This window comes from Elephantulus edwardii, unplaced genomic scaffold (assembly GCF_000299155.1).
Source record: "Elephantulus edwardii isolate Elephantulus edwardi_28Jun2011 unplaced genomic scaffold, EleEdw1.0 scaffold00044, whole genome shotgun sequence".
Lineage (NCBI taxonomy): Eukaryota > Metazoa > Chordata > Mammalia > Macroscelidea > Macroscelididae > Elephantulus > Elephantulus edwardii.
Window position 1 is genome coordinate 17,722,326 of NW_006399794.1, and position 22,657 is coordinate 17,744,982.

Below are 22,657 nucleotides of genomic sequence, written 5' to 3' on the forward strand. Positions count from 1 at the left end.
GGTCTGCTTTAGTCTCACCTGGGCAGCAGACTGACATGATTTCTATAGGAGACCACAGTGGGATCAAGATCACAGTCGGGTCATGGTGGGATCAAAGGTCCAGGTTCTGACCAGTCCTGACTCCTGAATCATTGACAGCTGGGGCCTCAGTTTATACAAGAGACGATAAAATGAGAAGACCACTCAAAGCCCTTTTAGCTTTGATCATTGTGTATAATTTGATGATTGGACTCAGTGGTTTTACATTCTTGAGGGTGTTAGTATCTATTTTGAGCTACACTCAGGGAAAAGCTTTATTCTCTGTTACACCTTGACCTTGAAATGGATCTCAGACTCCCTGATCCAGATAGGCTCAGCCACCAAGAACACTAGCTGTCTCACACCCAGGTTCAAGGGGGTGCTGAGGGAGTGTATTTTGCTCATTTCAGGTCATTGCTCAGCCACAGATCTGTGTCCATGCAGGGCTCTAGCGCTTCTCTCTCAGGGGAAGGTTTATGCTGATAGCGGTTGAATGCGTCCGCAGTAGGGAGCTGGTCAGCACAGGCAGGTGGAACACACACCCCAGCACCATAGCCTGGGAATGAGGAGGGCAGAGGCAATTTTCTTCTCAGATTCTCAGCAACCAGTAATGCTCCTTCTTCCTGAAACATCTTGGCCCTGGGGCTACCTGAGGCAGGACCAGTCTCTGGGATTCCATCTCCATTCTCACTCCCTGGCTGTCCGCCTCACAGGGCCAGCCGGTGAAGGACGCCAGAGGCCAGACAAAGACATCAAGGTCTCTTTGGACACGGAAGGCACGCCTGGAGGCAAAGCCAACCCTGGCCATCAGGACTTGAAGCAAAGTGTGTTCCACAGCATCAAGGTATCTGGCAAGAGCAGTGACATCCCAGCCCAGCAGAGCAGGCTGTCCCAATTATTGGCCTTCTAACAAGTTGTTGCCTTTCTCCATCAGTTTCCTTATCTGTATTGAATGGGTGGCTGTGAGGATCAAAGGGATGATATACAGAAGCACGAAGCTTGGTTTTAGGCAGATGCAAGGTGCCTGGCACTATTTCTTCTCCCCCAAGGAGGGAGGAGGGGCTGTTCTGTGAGCAGTGAGGCCAAGTCCCCTAGCTTCCCTAGAGAATAGAGACTCAGGGGTCCTGAAAATGTATGGACACTGAGGAGTTCTGGCTCCTTCAAGGGCAGCCCCCCAAACATCCACATACTCACCCAGTATGTAGTGGTGCCAAACTCTGTGTCATGGGCTCTTTACATATGATTTTATTTCATTTTTCCAGCCCTGAGATGTCCTTAATGTTCAGAGGAACTCAGAAGAAAGGATTTACTTGGGAAGCTCTGGCATGAATGCTCTATTTATGAATATTATTATTTGATGAGGTTTTTTTTTTCCTGCCTTAGGGAATCCTGACAGTATTTCCTGAGGAGGACTGAAGGCAGGCTTTGAGTTAGGTGGGATGGGGTGTGCAATGCAGAGTGGGTTGAGGTGAGTTAGGTTGGGGATTCGATCTTGCATCCCCAGACTATCGGAGCAGACTCAGGATAGCTTTTCCAGCTTTCAGGATGGTGTGAGAAGCCCTTGGCGGCTCCTCTGACTCCCTCCCTCTTCTCACTGTCTCCCTGGTCCTGCCTCTTGGTGTCTCTCTCCTCTTGTTTTCTACCCACTCTTCCTCATTTTGCTCTCCTCTCTTTCTTCCTCTCTATTCTTCCATCCTTCTCCTGACCTCACCCTCCTCTGCCCCCATCGCCATCTCTCTGAGTCTCCTCTTCTATTGATTATTGCTCCACCCTGCTCTGATGTGTCTCCCCTGTATCTTTCTCTGTCCCCTGCCTGCTGCCATCTCTGCGACAATCCTGGCAGTTCTTCGTCCTGTGCCACAGCCTGCTGCAGCTGGCGCAGCTCATGATCTCCGGCTACCTCAAGAGCTCCATCTCCACGGTGGAGAAGCGCTTCGGTCTCTCCAGCCAGACCTCGGGGCTGCTGGCCGCTTTCAACGAGGTACAGCCCCTGGCCCATGTGCACCCTACCTCTCCCCCCCACCCCCCCCCAAACGCCTCCTCTCCCAGTGCCTTGATGCAATCACATCACAAATCCATCCCAAGCCTTCCTTAGCCTACCCTTTCCAAAACTCCTTGGCCAAGAAACTGAACCATCATGTGCTTGCAACACAAGCCCAGAGGAGACCCCTACCTGCCCACGTTTTCTAAAGATTTGGCCATCCTTCGCTTAGGACGTACTGTGGACGTGGAGTAGTTGAGGGGCTAACCTGGGTTCCCCACATCCACTCTATCTTCCTCTGGCTCCTTTCCTTTTCCAGACACCTGGTTATTGCCTGTCCTAGGAAGTCACCTCAAGAGTAACATCCAGAGATGTTTATACGAAATCAAGGGGAGAACTTTCAAGCCTGGGCGTGATTTATGGAAGAGAGTGTGACTCCATGGCCCACAGTTGGTCCTCTGAGTTGCTCAGGGGTCCTTAGGCCCTCATGTCCAGGGCCGATCTCCAATGAGGAGTGGAGAAGCTGCTTTGTGTGAATCCAAATCAGAATGCAGCTGTTGCCCTGTCCCTCCCCCCTCCCCCCATGTTTTCACCCTCAGAGAAGGCAGCTGTCCAGAGCTCTGTGCTCCTCCTCAGCCCCAGAAGGTTTCTACAACATTCTCTTCCCCTTGAGTAATGTCCTGCATCCCTTCCAGCCCAGGGCCTGCTCATAACACAAACAGCATCCCCAGATGTCCCTCATCATGTGGGAAGTGAAAGCCATTGCTTTGCTTTGCTTTGGACCGTGGACAAGTCAATAATCCACATCTCTGGGCCTTAGTGGTTTGTCTATAAAATAGAGAGTGACGGCACTTCTCGATGTCAGTCTGCTGTGGATAGGGTTCCACTGCCCCGTAAGGAGCCCGGGGCTCAGTGGAGTGAGCGTCTCCCCAACAGGCACCAACCATAAGCAGAGAACATGGACTCACAGCCCAGCCTGATGACAGAACCTGCCCAAGTACCCCCCAGGATCCACATCCTGGCATTTTGGGTTTAGGATTCAAAATTCTAAGGCTTAGTCTTCTGACATTAGACCTTCTGTGAGGTTCTCTTATTCATGACTTCCCAGCTTTAAACTCTTTTCTTTGACTGCCCCTTTCATGTTCTGATATGGGGTCTAGACCATGTTCCAACATGAAATTGACCTTCTGGCCCTGTCGTCTTTGTCCTCGTTTCTTTCCCCTCACAGAGCAGTAGGGCCCTTCCTAGAAGGATCCAGAACCTGTACATATAGGAAGGACCTAAACCAACCCCACAGCCATCAATCCACTAAGACTCATAACCAGCCGTAGGACAGAGTAGAACTGCTGTGTAGGTCTTCCAAGGCCGTAAATCTTTACAGATGCAGCCTGTCACGTCTCCTCCTCTAGAGTGGCGGGTGAGTTCGAACTGCCAACCTTTTAGTTAGCAGCTGAATGCTGAACCACTACACCAAAGGACTCCTAAGAAGACCCTCCAAACCAAGTCAAATACCCTGAAACCTACACCCCAGTCTCGCAGCAAAGATGTCACAGAATTGAGCCCAACTCCAAGCGACCCTATAGGATAGAGTGGAACTGCTCAGTAGGGTCCAAGGCTATGACTCTTTATGGCAGTGGATTGCCTCGTCTTTATCCCATTGGGTGGCTGGTGGATTTGAACCACTGACCTTTCAGTTAGTAGCTCAACACTAATCTACTATGGCGCCAGCATCTAATCCACTATATAGACAGGAGAAACGAAGTTGGTGATGCTGGTAAGGATGGCCCAGGGCTCTCCCACCCGCGTCGATCCCACTCTGATATGTCTGCTCGTCCCTTTGCAGGTGGGGAACACAGCCCTGATTGTGTTTGTGAGCTATTTCGGCAGCCGTGTGCACCGGCCTCGTCTGATTGGCTGTGGGGCCATCCTTGTGGCAGTGGCCGGCATGCTGATGAGCCTCCCACACTTCATCTCGGAGCCATACCGCTACGACCACACCAATCATGGTAAGAGCGGGAGGGTCTGCGGTGAAGATGGGCACAAGGAGATGCATTTTGTAGACTGGGTCATCTGCAGGTCACCGTCAGTTGGGATGGATCCCAGCTTCCCAGGGCACTTGCTAGTCCTCACCCCACCCTCACTGCCTCCCTGAGCCCCAGCCCTTAGATGTAGGGGAGCAGTCTCCCAGGACAGAGTGAGGAGAACCACTGGCTTCTCTTGTTAAAGAATCTGCTTGTATGTCACTGTGTATCTATGAGATAGAGGTGAATTTATAACACATTCTAACTTCGAACTTGACATGCAGTATTATGTCCTTGGGAAATATTTGTTTAATCACAATGGCAGTACAGTACATCACTTATGATGTGCTGGACACTATAATTGCCATTTTACACATAGTTATACATTGACTGCCTCACAAGAAGCTACGGCATTGATGAAATAATGAATGAATGAATGAACAAATAGAATGTGAACAGTCAAGATAAGAACAGTGAAGCCCAAATTCAGCCTAGTGGGATTTTGTTTGACAAATAAATGTCTGCCCCTTAGAGAACAACCCAAGACAGGAGCATTTGCTTCCTTCCGTGTCTCTCCTTTTCATTAACTCATACATACACAACCTATCCATCTAATTATCCATCCATATATCCAACCAACCAACCAACCAACCAACCAACCAACCAACCAACCAACCAACCATCTAATTCACTCAAAAATCACTAAGTAATGTCTGCTTTGCACTAGGCTCAGGGATTTCAGTGCTGAGGATGGAAACCCAGGACTGTGGGAGCCCGTGGATGGAACCCATACCCTAGCCTAGCAGCAAGAATTCCTCAGAGGAAGAGAGCATCTCTCCTTCCCTCTGGAGCTCCCACTCTGTGCCAGGACCAGAGGGTAAAGGGATGGAGCCCTTGTGACCAGCCCCAAGGAACTTCTAGTGGAATGTAGGGTTGGAAGGAGCCCTGGCAACTATAAAGTTGCTCAAGGTTTAAAGAGAACTCAGGAGATGACCATAAGGAGCCATCAGAGCCTAGAAGAGAGAGGACATTTGCAATTTAGCACAATGTAGGTGTTAATTTGTGGGTTTAGGGTAAACTGGATGGATGGATGGATGGATGGATGGATGGATGGATGGATGGATGGATGGACGGAGACATTCCTTAGTGGATTTTGGGCAAACTAGATGGATGGCTAGGCAGTGGGATGGATGAGTGAGTAGATAGAAAAGGGCTGGAAGCAAGTAAATACTCAGGTCTTGAGTCATTTTCCAAGCGGCAGGTACTCGTTTGTCAAGTAGCAACCATCAAAGCCCTGGGAGTGGTGAAGCAGCGGGAGGAGGTGGCACTTGAACTTCAGTTTTAAGTGCAGGCAGAGTGGTGGTAAAGTCCACAGTGTGCCTGGGGAATGCTGGGTAGTTATCTAGGCCTGAGTGGAGAGTGGTCAAGAGGACCAATTGGAATGCTGAACAGTAATACTTCCTCACCATTATTTGTCCAGAATTTATGTCAGTAAAGCTATTTCTGCACAGATTTCTATATTCTCTTCATCCTCACTGCCATTCCATCCTGTTCTGCCCTAAGCTCCCCATCTCCACATCTGTCCAACAAATAGTTAGACTCTCTTGGAACTTGTTCCACTTTGACATTCCAGGCAATTCCATACTTCCATTCTTCATCCAATTTTTAACTGAGTTTTATTATGTGTCAGGTCTTCTGCTGGGCACTGGGGGCAGAAAGGTGGAAGAGTCAAGCACAAGCTCTATGTCAGCGTCACATCTAATGTCCAGTAAGTCTGTGCATGGACAACACTCACCGTTCTTAATGTTTACAACCCTTTGAGGCTGGTGTTACTATTAACCTATTTTGTCAGTGAGGAAACGGACGCCCGGGGAGGAGAGACACTTCCCACAGTTAGTAGAACTAGAACCATGTTAGGGAGCTGACCCTGAAGCTCCTCCTGTGAACTACTGAGTCACCTGGTTCAGAATTCCTCCTCTCTTGAGCTTCGAGTCTAGAAGACACATTTGAGAGACGAGGAAAGTGAGACCAGGATGGATAAGAGCTTCTGTCAAAGTTATACGCTGAGACCCAGAAAGGCTCTGTTGAAGGCCTTCATCCAGACTCTTGACCTTGGTTTGCAGGGCACTTTCCAGTCCTGGGGAGCAGCACTTCAGACTGTGTGGACATAGCTCAGAGCCCTGGCTCCAGGAAAGGGCTGGGCAGGATGCAAACAAACAGCCACTACATTTGAGATAATAATAGTGTGTGTGTGTCCTGAAGTTTACTCACCAAATATTGGTGAGCTATGGGAACAAATGTCTAGTGCTAAATTGAGAATTTCACCTTTACTACACTCTACAGCAGTGGTCTGAGCTGACGCCATGCTCCAAAATTAACTCAACCCACCGGAGCCCTCCACCACACAGCCCAAGCTTCCTTCTCCTGCTCCACTCAGCCTTCAGCCCTGGACTTGCCCTTTACACTCTGATTCTGTTATTCTTTTCCTTCTACCAACACAGTGCCTTCCAAACCACTAGCCATATGCTGTGACCTCCCTCTGGGACACTTCTCCATTCCTTTGCTCTATGGACAATCTTATTCTTTCTTCTGGACCCAGTTCAAACTCTACTCCTTTGACGGTCCCACCCTTCCCAGTAGCTGCTGCTGCCACAGCACTTTGACACACCTCTGCTCAGATGAAGGTATAGAGTTTAAAAGCATAAACTCTGAAACCAACCTGTTTAGGTTCAAATCCTAGTTCTGCCTCTTGCTACTAGCTGCTGTCTGAAGATTAATGCTGTCTGAGGATTAGCTATGAAATGAAATAATGAACACACTGATTCCTTAGGCTCATTGTAGAGATTATATCTATCTCTATCTCTATTTATCTAGCTATCTATTAGTTTTGAGGACTAAGGTGCATCTGATTCAGGCCATAATCTTTCTGATCACTTGTTATGCATCTGAGAGCTGGACAATGAATAAGGATTACAGTGATGTGCCTGTCGTGGTAATGGGCTCCCATGGTGGACAGTGTTGGCTGGAGCTTCCCGACTAAATCAAGCCTGGAAGCAGGAGAGGCATCCACTTCCAAAATGGCTTGCCTCCGGAAACTCTATGTACGAACAGTGCTCAGGCTGTTCGTTCATAGGGTCGCTATGAGTTGTCTATGACTCGACGGCATTAAACAACAACAACAACAATCTCTATTTATCTAGCTATCTATTAGTTTTGAGGATTAAGGTGCATCTGATTCAGGCCATAATCTTTCTGATCACTTGCTATGCATCTGAGAGCTGGACAATGATTAAGGATTACAGAAAGAGAATTGATGCCTTTGAGCTGTGGTGTTGGGAAAGAGCACTGAACATCCCATGGACAGCCAAAGAACAAACAGATATGTCTTGGAGAGGGTGTAGCTAGAGTGTTCTTTGGAGGCAGGAATGATGAGACTTCACCTCATACACATTGGGCATGTTTCTAGGAGGAGCTATTCCTTGGAGAGGGGCATGATGCTGGGAAGGGTGGAGGGTCTGCAAAGGAGAGGACAACCCTCGATCAGGTGGATTGACAGATTGACACGGTTACTGCCACAATGGGCTCTTCTATGTCAGAAAGTGTGAAGATGACGTGGGATAGAACAGGGTTCAGATCTTCATTCACAGGATCGCTATGAGTTGCACTCAACAACACCTAACAACAACAACAACAGACAGATAGATATAGATATGGTGTTATTTGGTGGTTAGGTGCTTTCAAGTCGCTTGTGACTCATAGAGACCCTATGTACACTAGCTCTAAACCTTGCTCTCTTGAGCCATTCTCACTGTCTCTGACACATCTACCCTCAATACCCCAGTTAGTGTGTTGTAAATCCATCTCAGAACATATATAATATATAATAAAGATATAATATATATTATATTATAAATTATACATTCTAAATATATATTAATAAACTTAATATATTATTCAATCATTGATATTAAGTTGGAACCAACTCACAGCTGACCCTCCAATGGGTTTTTAAGGCTGTAAATTGAATAGGAGGAGATTGCCCAGGCTTCTCCCTTCAGCTACTGGTGGATCCAAACCCCCAAAAAGGCACTCGCTTTGGGTTACCAGCACAACTCCCTCCAGACTATGCCACCAGAACTCCCTATACACACACCACATACATATAGAGCGATATAGATACAAAGAGTTAGAATAGTGCCTTGCATTGGTAAGAGCTAAGTAAATACTCCGTTTACAGCCTCCAAAAACCTGCTGGAAGGTCAGTTATAAGTCAGTTCTGACTCAACAGCAATAAGTGAGTAAGACAGGATAAGGTTCAGATCCATTAATTAATCATAGCATCACTATAAGTCTTAGTTGACTCACCATCACCTAACAGTGTAAATATTAGTTTTGTCACTCAGGAGTCCTTGGATGGCACAATGGTTAACTGTCTGACTACTGATTGAGAGATTATAAGTTTGAATTCACCCCTGGAAAAAAAGCCTGTCGACAGTCTAATTTTGGAAAGTATAAAAACTGTCGTGGGCATGGGGGAAGAAGTGTCTGACCTCTGCTGGTTTCACAAGAAAAAAGACTCCCCATCAACAACATAAAGCTGATTGCACTGAGGTCCAACATGCCCTCCCCTACTCTATACCTTCTATTTCTAATATCCACCATTCCTCCTGTGGCACTTGCTACTTCTCTGCTCGATTTTATAATTCATTACAATGACATCCTGCCAAACTTACAGACAAGACTGATGATTATGGGATTTGTTAGGGAATTGTAACAGGTTACAGTTTAGGTATGGGAACACTCAGGATTCCACTTGAGTCAGGACAGGCTCTTCTCAGGTGTACTCACAGGCAGGCCTCTGTGACCCTCAGCCTCATGGCCTTGGCCTCTGCCTTGGTATAGCAACTGTTAGAAAGCTCTATTAGCCCTACCAATTACGTACCACCCTCACTCAACCAGTGAGCCTAGGCTCAGAGGGGCTCTGCTCAACCACACTGATTGGCAGAGGTACCCAGCTCACCAGCAAGTACTCAGCTTTCTCAGTCTGTGGGCTAGAAACCCAGAGCTTGGGTTCTCTGCTGTCATCTCTAGGTCTTGCGTCATCTCTCTGGTGTCACAGCTCTCCCTCTTTGGTTCATGGAGAGATAACATTTCCAAAGGGCACACTGTAGTCTCTGGCTCATCCTTCTGGATGGTAGTCAGGTGTTAGTTTTCTACCTCTGGGCTGGCTCAATTTAAGCCCTGGTGAGATGGCAAAACTGACCAATTCCTATGTTAACATTCTACAACTCTTATTTGCTTGGCCCCACTCGAAGATGCCATGTACCTTAATTATATTATTAGCAAGCTATCCAATCCCCTTGATGGGCTACAAACACCTCACCTTTGCATCGTGCTACCTAGTCATGTGGTCAAAGTAACAAGGACAATGGCTGAGAAGAGCCACATCAAATTAGTCCCTTTGGTATGGGATGATTATAACTATTGAAGACCTTACAGAGCTTAATTCTACTTTGAGACATGTGAGGTCAGCATGAGTCTGAATGAGCAGCTAGTTTATTGTTCTAATTCATTGTCATCTTTCAGAGACTCTACCACAGAACTCCGAGGTTTCCCTGTGCCTGCCCACGATCTCAGGCCCAACAGCAGCCCCCTCCAATAGCAGCTGCTCTGGCTACACGGAGGCACGGCACCTGGCGGTGGTGGGGATAATGTTCATGGCGCAGACTCTGCTTGGAGTGGGTGCTGTGCCTATTCAACCATTCGGCATCTCCTACATTGATGACTTTTCCCACAATAGCAACTCACCCCTCTACCTTGGTGAGTACTGGTCCCAACCCCTCTGGGCTCTGACGGCCAGGCCAGGCTCAGGGAGACGAGATCCTGGATATGGACGGGACATGAAATCCTTGACTTCTGTCCCATCATGTATCAAGCAAAGGCCTGGAGAACACTGACCAGTTTCCAGGGCCTGATCAGGGTGGGCTGTTCTAATCCAGTGGGAATCTGAGCAAGCACTAACCTGAGGGAAGCCAAGGCTTGCAGGACCTAACCTGGTTTGAGTGGGTTGGTTTAATTTTTTTTGTTTGTTTTTCTTTCTGGCAGGCATCCTGTTTGCAGTGACCATGCTGGGGCCAGGTTTGGCCTATGGGCTGGGTGGCCTCATGCTGCGCCTTTATGTGGATATTGACCGGATGCCAGAAGGTGAGCCCCTTCCTCCTTCCCTCAGGGACAGGCCAGACTGACTGCTGGTCTCACAGGAGATACTGAGTTCAGGTTCCTGGGATCAAAGCCCTACAAGGCTATTGACCTTAGAGAAGCAATCAGCCTTTGAGCCTCAGCTTTCTCATCTTTGAGATAAGGCTGATAAATGCTGCCTAATCTATCTTCCAAAGGGATGATAGAGATGAACTACAAGGTTTTATCAGAGGAGGAATTGTGCTTGTTGCTGCTAGGACTAAGATTCTTCGTCTTATTCCACACTGTGTGCCCTTGGACGCCCAGCCTCATACTCAGATATGCTGTGTAGGAGACAGATGAAGACTCTCTCAGGAAGGCTCAAGAACAGCTAGGGTATCAGGCCTGCAAAATGTGGTAGCAGTCATATCTTTATAAAGTTTCTCCAGACATTGTGAAAAATGGAGGAGGGCCTAACTCTGCCATGGGATCTAAGAGGTTTGTGGGAGATTTGTCCCCATAATCTAGTCCCAGGTAAATATGCAGGGGGAGCAAACTACCTAGGGATCTTGCAATAGTACAGATTCCCTGGCTCCTTTCCCATCTCAACCCTGCTGTAATTAAGTGGGTCTTATGCAAGATCTGATACTTTTCATTAGCCTCTTTTTGATTTTAATTATCACGGAAGTCTGGAAATCACAAGCACAGCTCAATGATGTATCAAACAGTTAACCCTCCCCCCCAAAAAGAATAGTAGTACAAATGACAAAAACACAACCACACACCTATATAACAATACTATGTGTGAGGGATTGCATTAAACGCATTACATTTCGTCTCAACTCAACTCATTGCTGTCAAATCAGAACCAGTTCATCTTACCCTCCGGTGGGTCACGGGGAGGCTGTATATCACACGGGAGGAGATGGCCTATCTCTTGCTGAACTGTTGGTGGATTCAAACCATCGGAGAGGTGCCATTTTTGGGTTAACAGTGCAACTCCCTATAGACTATACTACCGGGGCTCCTTGTACATATGTTGTTGTTGTTGTTGTTGTTGAATGCTGTGGAGTCAGTACTGACTCATAGCTCACCTTCTAGAGGATTTTCAGAGGCAATAATCATGCAGGAAGAGATTGCTCATCTTTTTCCCATGGAGATGCTGGTAGATTTGAACTGTATACCATTAGGCTGGCAGTGCAATTCCTTAGCACTAGGCCACCAGAGTTTATATATAATCTGAAATACATATCAAGGATTCTGAAGCTTCATCTGACATACTTTGGACACGTTGCAAAGCGGCATCAGTCCTTGGAGAGGGACGTCATGCTTGGGAGAGTGGAGGGACAGCACAAGAGAAGAAGTCCCCTGATGAGACGGATTGATTCAGTTACTGGGATAATGGGGGTAGGTGTGTCAGAGACAATAAGATTGGCTCGGGATAGAGCAGGGTTTAGAGCTGTTGTACCGAGGGTGGCTATGAGTCACAGATGACTCAACAGCACATAACAACAACACAACAACATATATATCGCTCATATATAGATATATTCCCTCCTGTATAGATATGTGTGTGTGTATTTGTTCTTGTAATTCCCAGAACAACCCTATGATTTAAGTACTATTATTACCTAAATTCTACAAAAGAAGAAACAGAGAACATAAAAGAAATGTATGGTTACAAAGGAGGTTAAGCAGTTAAGAGTGGCATTTTCAATCTGGCGATCTATCTCTACAGTCATGATTTGCAGAGTCCTAGCCAGAACCCAGGTCTCCTGACTTCACCTGTCTCCATTGCTTCAGGCTGACTCATGTCACAGAAGATAGTCAGAGGAATGTGACCTGGAAGTGATGTGATGGTCCACCCTGACTCTAACATCACCATTGTTTTCTCTTCCAGGTGGCATCAGCCTGACTTCTAAGGACCCTCGATGGGTGGGTGCCTGGTGGCTGGGATTCCTCGTCGCTGCTGGTGCTGTGGCCCTAGCTGCCATCCCCTACTTCTTCTTCCCCAGGGAGCTGCCCAAGGAGAGGCACGAGCTTCACTTCCGGACAAGGATCTTGTCAATAATAACCTCACGAGCCAGCAAAGTAAGCCCCCATTCACCACAATCTATACCCCAGCCTGGGCTCCAGCCCTACCCACTTGTTCTCCTCAGTAATCACAAATTCTTTCTCTTCTGGGAACTTCACAGCTGACAAAGCTCAGTCATACCTGGGATCCACTGTATCTTCCTAAGTGTCATTTATGGAATGGTCTGTCCTGTTCTCAGTGACAAAATTAAAGGTCAGAGAGTAGAAGTGACTTAGCTACGATCATGAGCCAGCAAGGGAAAAAACTGGCATAAGAATCCAAGTCCAGCCAAGCCCACATCTCTAATTCTCTCACCAGTGCATTAGTGCCTCTCTGCTGGTCACCAGAAGTGTTCAGTAAATTCTGAAAGTGCTATATAAGGATATTAAGAACCAGGAGGATGAAGAGGGTGAGCAGAGGGAGCCTTCCCTGAAGAGTAAGGATTTGAGCTGCATTTTGAACTTAGGATAAGGAGGGACACTCTAGCCTTGGAAAGAGCACATGCAAAGGATTGGCTATAGACATGAAACTGGCTTTTTGAGACCAGTGAAGGGGTCAAGCATATATTCAGTGTATCTCTGGGCTGGGTTCAGCCTGGACGCTGGTCATGCGAAGATCTGAGATATAGGGTCTCTATACTTAATAAGATAATAGTTTTTTAATAAGTAACAACTACCTTATATATGATGTTCTTGGGACACATCCTAAATACTGTACCCCTCAGGAGGCTCTGGTGGTGTGGATTCTGTGCAATCGTGCTGCTAACCCAAACAAAGGCTGTTTGTCCGTGAAGGTTCAACAGCAGTGCCCTTGAGTATGAGTTTTCATTACCTTTCCTTAGAAGAGGACCCTGAAGGGCACATGGGTTTTTTTAAAGTCATAGAGCTTGAAAGAGAGAAGCACACATGAGTCATTGAGCTCATGGGTTTCCAGAGACCCATGAAAACATGAGGCTTAAAACTTAATAAGTTAACTCCAAAATGCAAAAAGAGATGATAAATGTTTTTAAAAAGTTGAATTATATGCCATTAATGTCAACTTTGTAACTGTAGTAATGGGGCTAGGTGTGTTGGAAACAGGGAGATTGGCTTGGGATAGGGCAGGGTTCAGAGGTTTTGTGCATGGGATTGCTAGGAGTCACAGTCGACTTGAAGGCACATACCAACAACACCGTCAGCTTCATTCATTTTCAGTTACTATTCATAAGGATTTAATTGTAGTTGTTGTTGGGTGCTGTCGAGTTGGAACCGACCCATTAATGGCCCTCCAGTAGGTTTTTAGAGACAGTAAATGGCATAGTAGGAAATTGCTCATCTGTCTCCTGTAGATTTGGACCACCTGCCTTTGGGATTGTAAACTAGATTTCCCCAAGTATGGATGAAGATGATTGAGACATCACAATCATAAATTAGTTTTTTATTGCCAAGTAATTTTCATCTCGGAGAGATCATTTACAAAAATCCTGTTGAAATACTATATAAGAAGACCAATATTGTAGAAATAGAAAGATAAATAGTAAAATGTGTATGAGGATCCAAGGGGGGGAGGGTTGGAGGTGAGGAGTGAGGATGGGCCAGGGGGCAATCATAGGGTCACACAATTTGATGGGTAGAGAGAGAGGTGGGTGAAGGAAATGGGAAAGACCTGGTGTGAAAAGCAATGTATACAAAGTTTGTAAGTAAACAAGTATAAAATAAAAATTTTATTTAAAAAAATTCTGTTCAACATTTTGTAGCAAGAAGAATTTCGTTTACTGTGACAGGTTGGTCAATGAACTCAAAATAAGTTTGCTGTCTTGTAGCACAGAGCCTGTTCATAGAGCAAGAGTAGAAAGGTGAATCAGCTCTGTTTAGAAAAGCCGATCTTTGTGTCCACGCTTGTCTAATTCCCAGACCCTTACTGCTCTACGCTAACCTCCATTACCCTCTGGCTGAGGCAGAAGAGGTGTACGCGACAAGAGAGCTGTTGTTATGTCCTGTCGAGTCAGAACTGACCCATAGCTGACCCTCCAGCAGGTTTTCAAAGCTTGTAAATGACACGGGAAGAGATTGCCTGTCTTTTTCCTGAGGAGCAGCTGGTGGATTCAAACCTGTTGGCAGTGCCACTCCTTACCCACTAAAGCCACCAAAGCTCCTTTGTGTGAGGATGGAGAACAAAGGAAAACAATGTTGGAGCAGCCAGCAGGGGCTAGAACAGGAAAGTCCTGCTTGCCAGATAAAGAGCAGAGGACAGTCCTGAAAGGAAGGTGAATAGGGGAGTCCTATGATGTAATCATAGCTGCTGGGCTGAGGAAGGTCAAGGGTAATGTGTGTAGAGAGGCTGAGGACAGGACTGCCATGAGACAGACTTTTCAGTGATCCAGGCAGAAGCTGAACCACTCCATTGAGTGAGGTGGGAGATGGGGACAAACCCAAGAGATAAACAGCATAGACTCAGGTGCTTTCTACAAAGTGATATCCCAGAAATAGTGAAGGTTGGGCTGATGCTGGGATCAGGAACAGTAAACTCTCGACAGTGCCCAGTTCAGAGAAAGAAGACTTGGGTTTGGGATCATTAATGGGTCCTTCTCAGTTCTTCCTATTGCAGGACAAAATTTGGATGTGCTAGGATTCCTGGAACTTTAAAAACAGTTCTTAGAAATAGGATGCTTGGGGGGAGTAAAAAAGAAATAGGATGCTTATAGAGAAAGAGGAAAGTCTTGGTTGCCAATTAAAAATAATCTTTTCTCTCTGTTTTTTTTAATTTAATTTTAATTAAAGTTTTTAGAGACCTTTGGATTTCCATTCATTCATGGTTGCACTTTTCTCCCTGCCCAACCTCCCTGCCAGTTCACTCTTCTCTTTGAAAAGTAAAAGAAAAATTCTTTCATTGCTATACAATCCCTCCCCACAGTCCACTCCACTATGCAGCCTTCGCTCTGGACTCCTGTCGTGATAACAATACCTAATCATATATCCCTTTTAAACAGTTCTCTCCCTCATCTGTTTCAGTACAGGATCCATAATTTATCCCATCTTTCCCAGTCTCTCCCCAACCCCGATGTCAGTCCCATTTTACAACAGTGGCACTATGCAATATTTGTCCTTTTGTGATAGAGACCTTTTGTGATTTGTCTTTTTGTGATTTCACTCAGCATAATGTCCTCCAAGGTCATCCATTTTGTATAATATTTTATGAGTTCTTTGTTTTTCAATGCAGCGTAGTATTCCATTATATGAATATACCATAACTTCTCTATCCATTTGTTTTTTGATGGGCACTTAGGTTGTTTCCAACTCTTTGCTGTTGTGAACAAAGCCGCTATAAACATGGGTGTGCATATATCTGCTTGGGTGACAGTTATGGTCTCTTTGGGGTATATTCCCAGTAGTGGAATTTCTGGGTCAAATGGTATCTCAATTTGCAAATTTTTGAGAAAGCGCTATACTGCCTTCCACAGTGGTTGCACCATTTTACACTTCCACCAACAGTGAATAAGGGTTCCAGTTTCTCCATAACTTCGCTAGTATTTGTTGCTTGCTGTTCTGTTAAATTTTGCTATTCTGACTGAGGTAAAAATAATCTAAACTTAAGCAGAGAAGAACAGTCAGTGGGACAGTGGCATGATCTTTATCTTGGAGAAGGTAGAAGAAGAAAAGCTGGGGATGAGAAACTTGTCTGTGTTGGACTCTGTCACATGCCAGCTATATGACCTTGTGCACGTTGCTTCCCCATTCTGTCATGTAAGATGCTGAGGATAGACTCCTGCAATATTCTGGTGCCTCAGTTTACAAGAATGTACAGCTCTTGAGTCAAAGCTGCTGTGATTCAGACTCTGGTTTTAAGAGCTATGTGTCTGTGATACCTTGAAACCCTGACTCCTCAGCTGTGAACCTGTCTGGCTGTCTAGATTCATTCCGTCAGCACATTGGGGATGGCGGGGGGCGGGTAAGGAGGGAGAGGGGTGAGAGGTTCTTAAAAAAGCACTGAAGGTTGAGAACATGATGATCTGCTTCCAGCAGCTTTCAGGCAATAAATATTGATGTGGGAGGAATTGTTCCTTCACTTTCTGGAGCTGCCTTGGCCAGGGCTGTTTTCAGTAATACTGGCTGGCCTCGCCCACCCCAGCCACCAGGGAGAGGGCAATGGACCAAGACAATGGGCACCATTAGGCAGAAAATCTGGGTCCCCAGACCTGGGCCAGGTATGCTCTGTGGGAAAGGGAATGAGCAGGAGGAGAAAGTTAAGAGAGGGAATATTTTTTTAATTTTAATAATTTTCATGAACATTTACAGAGATTTTGGATTTCCATTCATTCATTGCTGCACTTCTCTCCCCACCTGGCCCTCCCTCTCCCCCAGTTCGTTCCTCTCTTTGAAAAGTAAAAGAAACACTCCCTCCCTGGTACACAATCCCTCCGCACCCCTCCCACCGCCCCAAGTACATTTCACTATGCAACCTTAATTGTGGGCTCTTGTGATAACCATAATACCCTATCACACATCGCTTTTTAAAAAAAATTTAATAATTTTAATGAACATTTACAGAGATTTTGGATTTCCATTCATTCATTGCTGCACTTCTTTCCCCGCACAGCCCTCCCTCCCCACCAGTTCGCTCTGAGAGGGATGATTTTTGAAAGCTTTTCAAGTATATCCTCCCAGGGTCTGGGTTCAGGATCCCCCAAATACTTAGTTGGAAAAAAATGCACTTTTTCAAATTACCCAGGAGAGACAGTCTCTGACCTCCATCTCCTTATTTATGCAACGGGCAGTTGATAGACAAGATCTGCTGGCTTTGATAGATTTGATGGTCAAATCTTTAAGTGGTTCTCCATCTCTGGAGTACTCGGTGAGCTCCATCTCTGGAGTACTGGGTGAGAATTTTCACAAGGGAGCATAGGAGTGAATGCCACAGCCCCTGAATCAAGGAGCTCTCAGGTAGTGAAGGAAGACTGAGGCAAGGGCATAGATACGGATTGTGACAGAATGAACCCTCAGGTTTCTCCCATGGCCATGGCCTTGGCTGTGTTCTTCAGCCTCCAGGGAAGAATTTGAGATGAGGACAGGGATGGCTTTATTGAGGGGATGTAAAGGAACTGGAGCTCACTTTCCTGTCTTTGGCCCTGTCCATGTATCTGTGACCTGAGAGCTCTGATGGTAGCTCAGACCTCCTCCTAGATGTGCCCAGGACAGGTCCTCTGAGTGTTTCTTTAAGCTTCATCTCCTCTTCTGTATAACTGCTAATCTCTCATTTCTTTTAGGCCATGAGACTCCTGGCAGACATCTCTGCAGAGCCCATGGAGTAAAGATGGCCTCTTGGAGGCTGCCTGGTAGATAGTAAAGACCCCATTCATCCAATAGCTGAATGACCTCAACAATCTCGTGATCCTTGTAAGCACCTGCCCTCGGGATCAGGCCAAAGGCTGGGCGAGGCCCAGACTGCTACTTCTCAGAAAGCAGGCCTCTTCTGTTGAGAACCCCTGACCCTACTCAGCTCTGAGCACCTGTGAACCATGTGGTCTCCCCTATGGTTCATCTTTTCCAGGATTCCATGTATCTATTATTTGTGGTATAGCTCTGAGAGTCTGTGATTCTGAGATAATGTGCTTTTAAAGTCCTGTGATGCTAATAGTTGGAGATTTTCAAGTAATTACATTCTAGTACTCTAAGATTCTATGCTCTTTTGAAAGAAGATACTGGAATACATTACCACGCTGCTCCCTGCCCCAACATTCTTCTTAAATATCTTTCCATGTTACTGATATAAAATATTAAAAGATAAATTCCTGTATTTTATATTCCACAAAAGAGTTGAGGTAGTTCACACTAAAATCATATACCATAATAGTAAAATATTGAGAATAAGACTAATGTTTATTGCATGCATGCTCTACTACCTTTGTATCTCACTTAATCCTCATGGAGAAGGACATCGTGATCAGAAGGGTGAAGGGACAGCACAGGAGAGGAAGACCCTGGATAAGATGGAATGATACAGTGACTGGGGCACTGGGGGTAGGTATGTCAGTGTCAGTGAGACTGGCTCAGGACAGAGCAGGCAGGCTTCAGAGCTATTGTTATGGGGTCGCTATGAGTCACAATAGACTCAACAGCACACAACAACAACCACAATTCTCATGACCCATCAATGATGCAAGAGCAGTTTTACTCTGATTTTACAATAGGGGAAATAAAATTTCCAGAGTAATTAAATTATTAGTGAGTTTAAATAACTTGCCCAAGGTCATATGGCTATTAAGTGAGAGAGCTGGGTTTGCAGGCAGATCCATCCATTCCTAAATTGTGCTTTTAAAAATAAATAATTCAGGAATAAAGCAAAGGAGAAAAATACAAATGAATGTAAATGGTTCCCAACATGAAAGAGAAAAGCATAGATGTATAAACCAAAGGTCAAGTCTATTGATATAGGAGAGCCACACATTTGGTTCTGAGCTCTCCGCCTGCCAAAGAGAAAGGAGAAGAATAACGGGTTGCATGAATCTCATTAAAAGAAAGGTGGAAGGACATCGTGTTCCTCACAGAAACGCAAATTGTCAGATGCTCTGCTCGGAAATACACTTTCTCACAGTGGGATAGAAAAGTGGAGCTGATAACCCTAATTCTGTGGCTACTTCCTGTGGTGATGGAACTGCCAGAGAATTCCACACCACCTGCTCGGAGTCAACTCTGGTGACACAACCTTAGGACAGAACCTTCTAGGAACTCAGTTTCCTCCTAAAAAGGCTCCTGGATCCCCCAAAGCTCTGTAGTCTGCGGCCTCACCACACTCCACATTCCAGGGCCCTGCAGACTTGCAGCAGTCAGCACAGAGCCCCAAGAGGGGAAGTGCTCATCAGCCCCTTCAAGCCAGGCCTGCTGACCTGGCAAACCACAGTCCAATGTGTCGTGTCCCAAGCCCTCCTCTAGCAGTGGCACATGTTTCCTGTTTCTGAAGCCCACTATGACTCAGGCGCCCCCATAATAAATGAAGAGAAAGAGGCAGAAAGCTATAGATCATTTTGGAGAGTAGGAGGTAGAGGCAGTCAGGGCTCCAAAGCCCATAAGACAGAGCCCGAATCTCTTAGCCTGGCCCTCGAAGCCTTCCAGATGTGACTCTAGCCCGTTGCTTGCTCTCTAATCTTCACTATAATAAATTGGAGCCTGACACGTCCTCATGACAGGATCCTTCTTACCACCATACAGCTTCCAAAAGACCCTCTTCCTGTCTATTCAAATTCTTCAATCCTTGCTTCCCCCTGAAACAGGGAGCTTATGTAAAACCTCTGCCTAGACCACAAAGTTGTTATCCAAACAGAACAAGGGAATACTGCCTGGTTTAAAGTCAAGAAAAGCATGTGTCATGGCTGTATCCTCTCTCCAAACCTATTAAATCTGTATACAGAGCAGATTATTCAAGAAACTGGACTTTATGAAGAAGAAGGTGGCATCAGGATTGGAGGAAGATCCATCAACAGTTTGCAGATGACATGGCCTTACTTGCTGAAAGCGAAAAGGACTTATCACGCTTGCTGCGGGAGATCAAAGACTACAGCCTTCAATATGGGTAACATCTCAACATTAAAAAAAAACAGCCTCACCACTGGCCCAATAGGAAACATCATGATGAAGAGAATACTTAAGTTGCCAATTATTTCATCTTGCTTGGACACATAATCAACATCCTTGCCAAAGCAGTCAAGAAATCAAAAGACATGTTGCCATCCATCAGCTGCTCCATGGGAGAAAGATGGCCAGTCTCTTTCTGTGAGATTAACTGCCTCTGAAAACCTGCCAGAGAGTCAGCTGTGTATAGGTTCTGACTCGACAGTACACAACAAAAGACATGTTTCTTTGGGGAAATCTGTTGTCAAGGTCCTTTCAAAGATGCTGAGGAGCAATGATGTCAGTTTAAAGACAAAGGTGCACCTGAATAATGCCATGGTCTTTTAGATTAGTTCCTATGCATCTAAAAGTTAGACAATAAACAAGGGTGACAGAAGAATAATTTGTGCTTTTGAGTCGTAGTGCTGGAGAAGAGTACTCAATGTCCCATGGACTGCCAAAAGAACAAACAAATCTGTGTTGGAGAAATTACAGCCTTAGAAGCGAGGCTGTTGAAGCTTTGTCTCACATACTTTGGTCATGTTGCTAGGGGAGACTTTTCCTTGGAAAAGTACGTCATGCTTGGAAGGGTGGAGGGTCAGCAAAAGACAGGAAGAACCTTGACAAGATGGATCAGGAGAGTGACTGTAGTAATGGACTTGAGTATATCGGGGGTGGTGAGGATAGCGCAGGATAGAGCAGGGTTCAGGTCTGTTGTTCACAAGATCAGTATGAGTTGTAATCAACTCAATGACACCAAACAACAAGCTTCCCTTTGAAGCCTTCCATAACCTCGCTGGCCCTGGTAGATCTATCCTTTCCCTCCTGTACCTAAACTCCATGCTCTTTGCACATCCTGAGACCAAGATGCACTGGGATAGGGTAGGAATGACTTAGAGACTCAACAGTCTACTCACATAATTCCTTGGTAACATTTCCCTTGTCTGGCCTCAGTTTCCTCTCATGTAAAAGTTGTTGTTATATCCCTGCACCAGTATGTTTGGGTGATTGAATGCCATAGTGGGTGTGAAAGTGCAGTATACAGAGCATCTAGATTTGTACACGTGGGAGGAAATGACATTGCAGTGGTTGTCCACATACAAGAGACCCTATGCAAGGAACTCACTAGATCCTGCCTGTCTCTAGGAGTTGGCCTGCTGCTTTTGATAAGAAAAATGATCACACTATTCCAGGTCCTCCACCTCATCTCCTGAGCCAGTACCCCTACCTCTGCTTCGAGCATCCAGAACCCTCTAACCATGAGGTGATGTTCCTCCCAAACTGCTCTCCACATAGCTTGACTGGGGCTGAGAATGGAGCAAAGAACTATTTGCTTGAACCCTGTCTCAGAAGTCCATGGCTCCTTGATTCCCTCAGTTCCTACAGACTTCTTGCCCCCACCCTTATTTTCTGTTGCAGGGGGGATGCTACTCTCTCCTCCACCTTCCCAGAGCCTTTCTCTTTCCTCACACTCTTCCACAGTCCCCAAGATGATATATCTTCTCAGAGGCTCAGGCTCTGGAAACAAAAGCCCAGAAGGAACATCTTACATGTGATTACTGCTAGCTACCTGACAAGGTACTGCTCTGAAACTAGAAAACACAGAACCTACCTGCTGATAAAAAAAAAAAAAAAACAAGAAGAGAAAGGGAACTACTAGGAGAAACAAACACAGGGGAAAGAAATAGATAAATGAACTACCTTTCTGCGTAAGAACAGTTTTGCGTGAGGAGAGGAGCTAGGCTGAGGAAGCTTGGCTCGAGAGGAAGCTCGGGATGGAGTTGGGAGTAGAGATTCTGAATTGTGGAAAAACCCAACCTTTGCCTCATCAGGTTCCTAAGGGTGAGGGCTGGAGGGACTTTTGGGAGAATCCCAGATGGGATCCTCAGCCTTACCTGCCCTTCCCCCATGGCACACAGCACCGTGCCAAGAGGAGCTAATCTCTGCTTGAACACACATACCAGCAGCCAAAACTCCATTGCTGTCAATTCCATTTAAACTTAGTGACTCCATATGACAGAGTAGAACTTCTCGGTGTTGTTGTTGTTATTGTTAGGTGCTAGTATAACTCATAGTGACCCTATGAACAACAAGTCTGACTGTTCTATCCTGTGCCATCCTCACTCTCTGACACACTGAAGCCCATTGCTACTGGTACTCTGTCAACCCACCTGGTTCAGGGTCTTCCTCTTTTTCACTGATCCTCTACCTTATCAAGCATGATGATATCTCTGTCTGAGGAATAGCTTTTCCTAGAAATGTGCCAAAACTATGTGAGATGAAGCTTTTTCATCTTTGCCCCCAAGGAGCACTCTGACTGCACCTTCTCCAAGACATGTCTGTTTGTTCTTTTGGCAGCACATGGGATCTTCAGCCCCTTCTCCAGCAGCACAACTCAAAGACATCAATTCTTCTTCTGTCAACTTTAGCCATTGTCCAGCTTTCATATGCATTGCAAGTGAAAGACCATAGCCCAAATCAGGCTCACTATTTTACTCAAAATGATATCAGGCTGTAGATTTTTCCCAGTACAATACATCTCCTGATCTCCTGACTGCGGTAGTGATTGTGGATTCAAGTGAGATAAAGTTGTTGACTGTCTCAATCCTTTTTCTGTCCATCATGATGTTGCCAATGGTGAGGATTTTTGTTTTCTTGATGTTGAGATGCAATCCATATTAAAGGTTACAGTGTTTAATCTGCTGCAGCAAGTGCTTCAAATCTTTCTCACTTTCAGCAAGGCCTCTGAAAACCCTATGAGCAATAGACCTCCATATGATTTCAAAATCATAAAAGAGAGAGA

General features: G+C 45.7%; 1 protein-coding gene across 1 annotated transcript in view; it reads left to right on the forward strand.

Annotated features, from left to right (window-relative positions):
- The first annotated feature begins 628 nt into the window (after positions 1–628).
- Positions 629–22,657, forward strand: part of SLCO2B1 (solute carrier organic anion transporter family, member 2B1) — a 42,889-nt gene continuing 20,860 nt past the window's right edge. Inside the window, exons 1-6 of the mRNA XM_006885739.1 lie at positions 629–862; positions 1,862–1,999; positions 3,843–4,005; positions 9,607–9,840; positions 10,126–10,224; positions 12,098–12,288. Coding sequence (XP_006885801.1) covers positions 629–862; positions 1,862–1,999; positions 3,843–4,005; positions 9,607–9,840; positions 10,126–10,224; positions 12,098–12,288 — 1,059 coding nt within the window. The remainder of the gene's footprint in view (positions 863–1,861; positions 2,000–3,842; positions 4,006–9,606; positions 9,841–10,125; positions 10,225–12,097; positions 12,289–22,657) is intronic.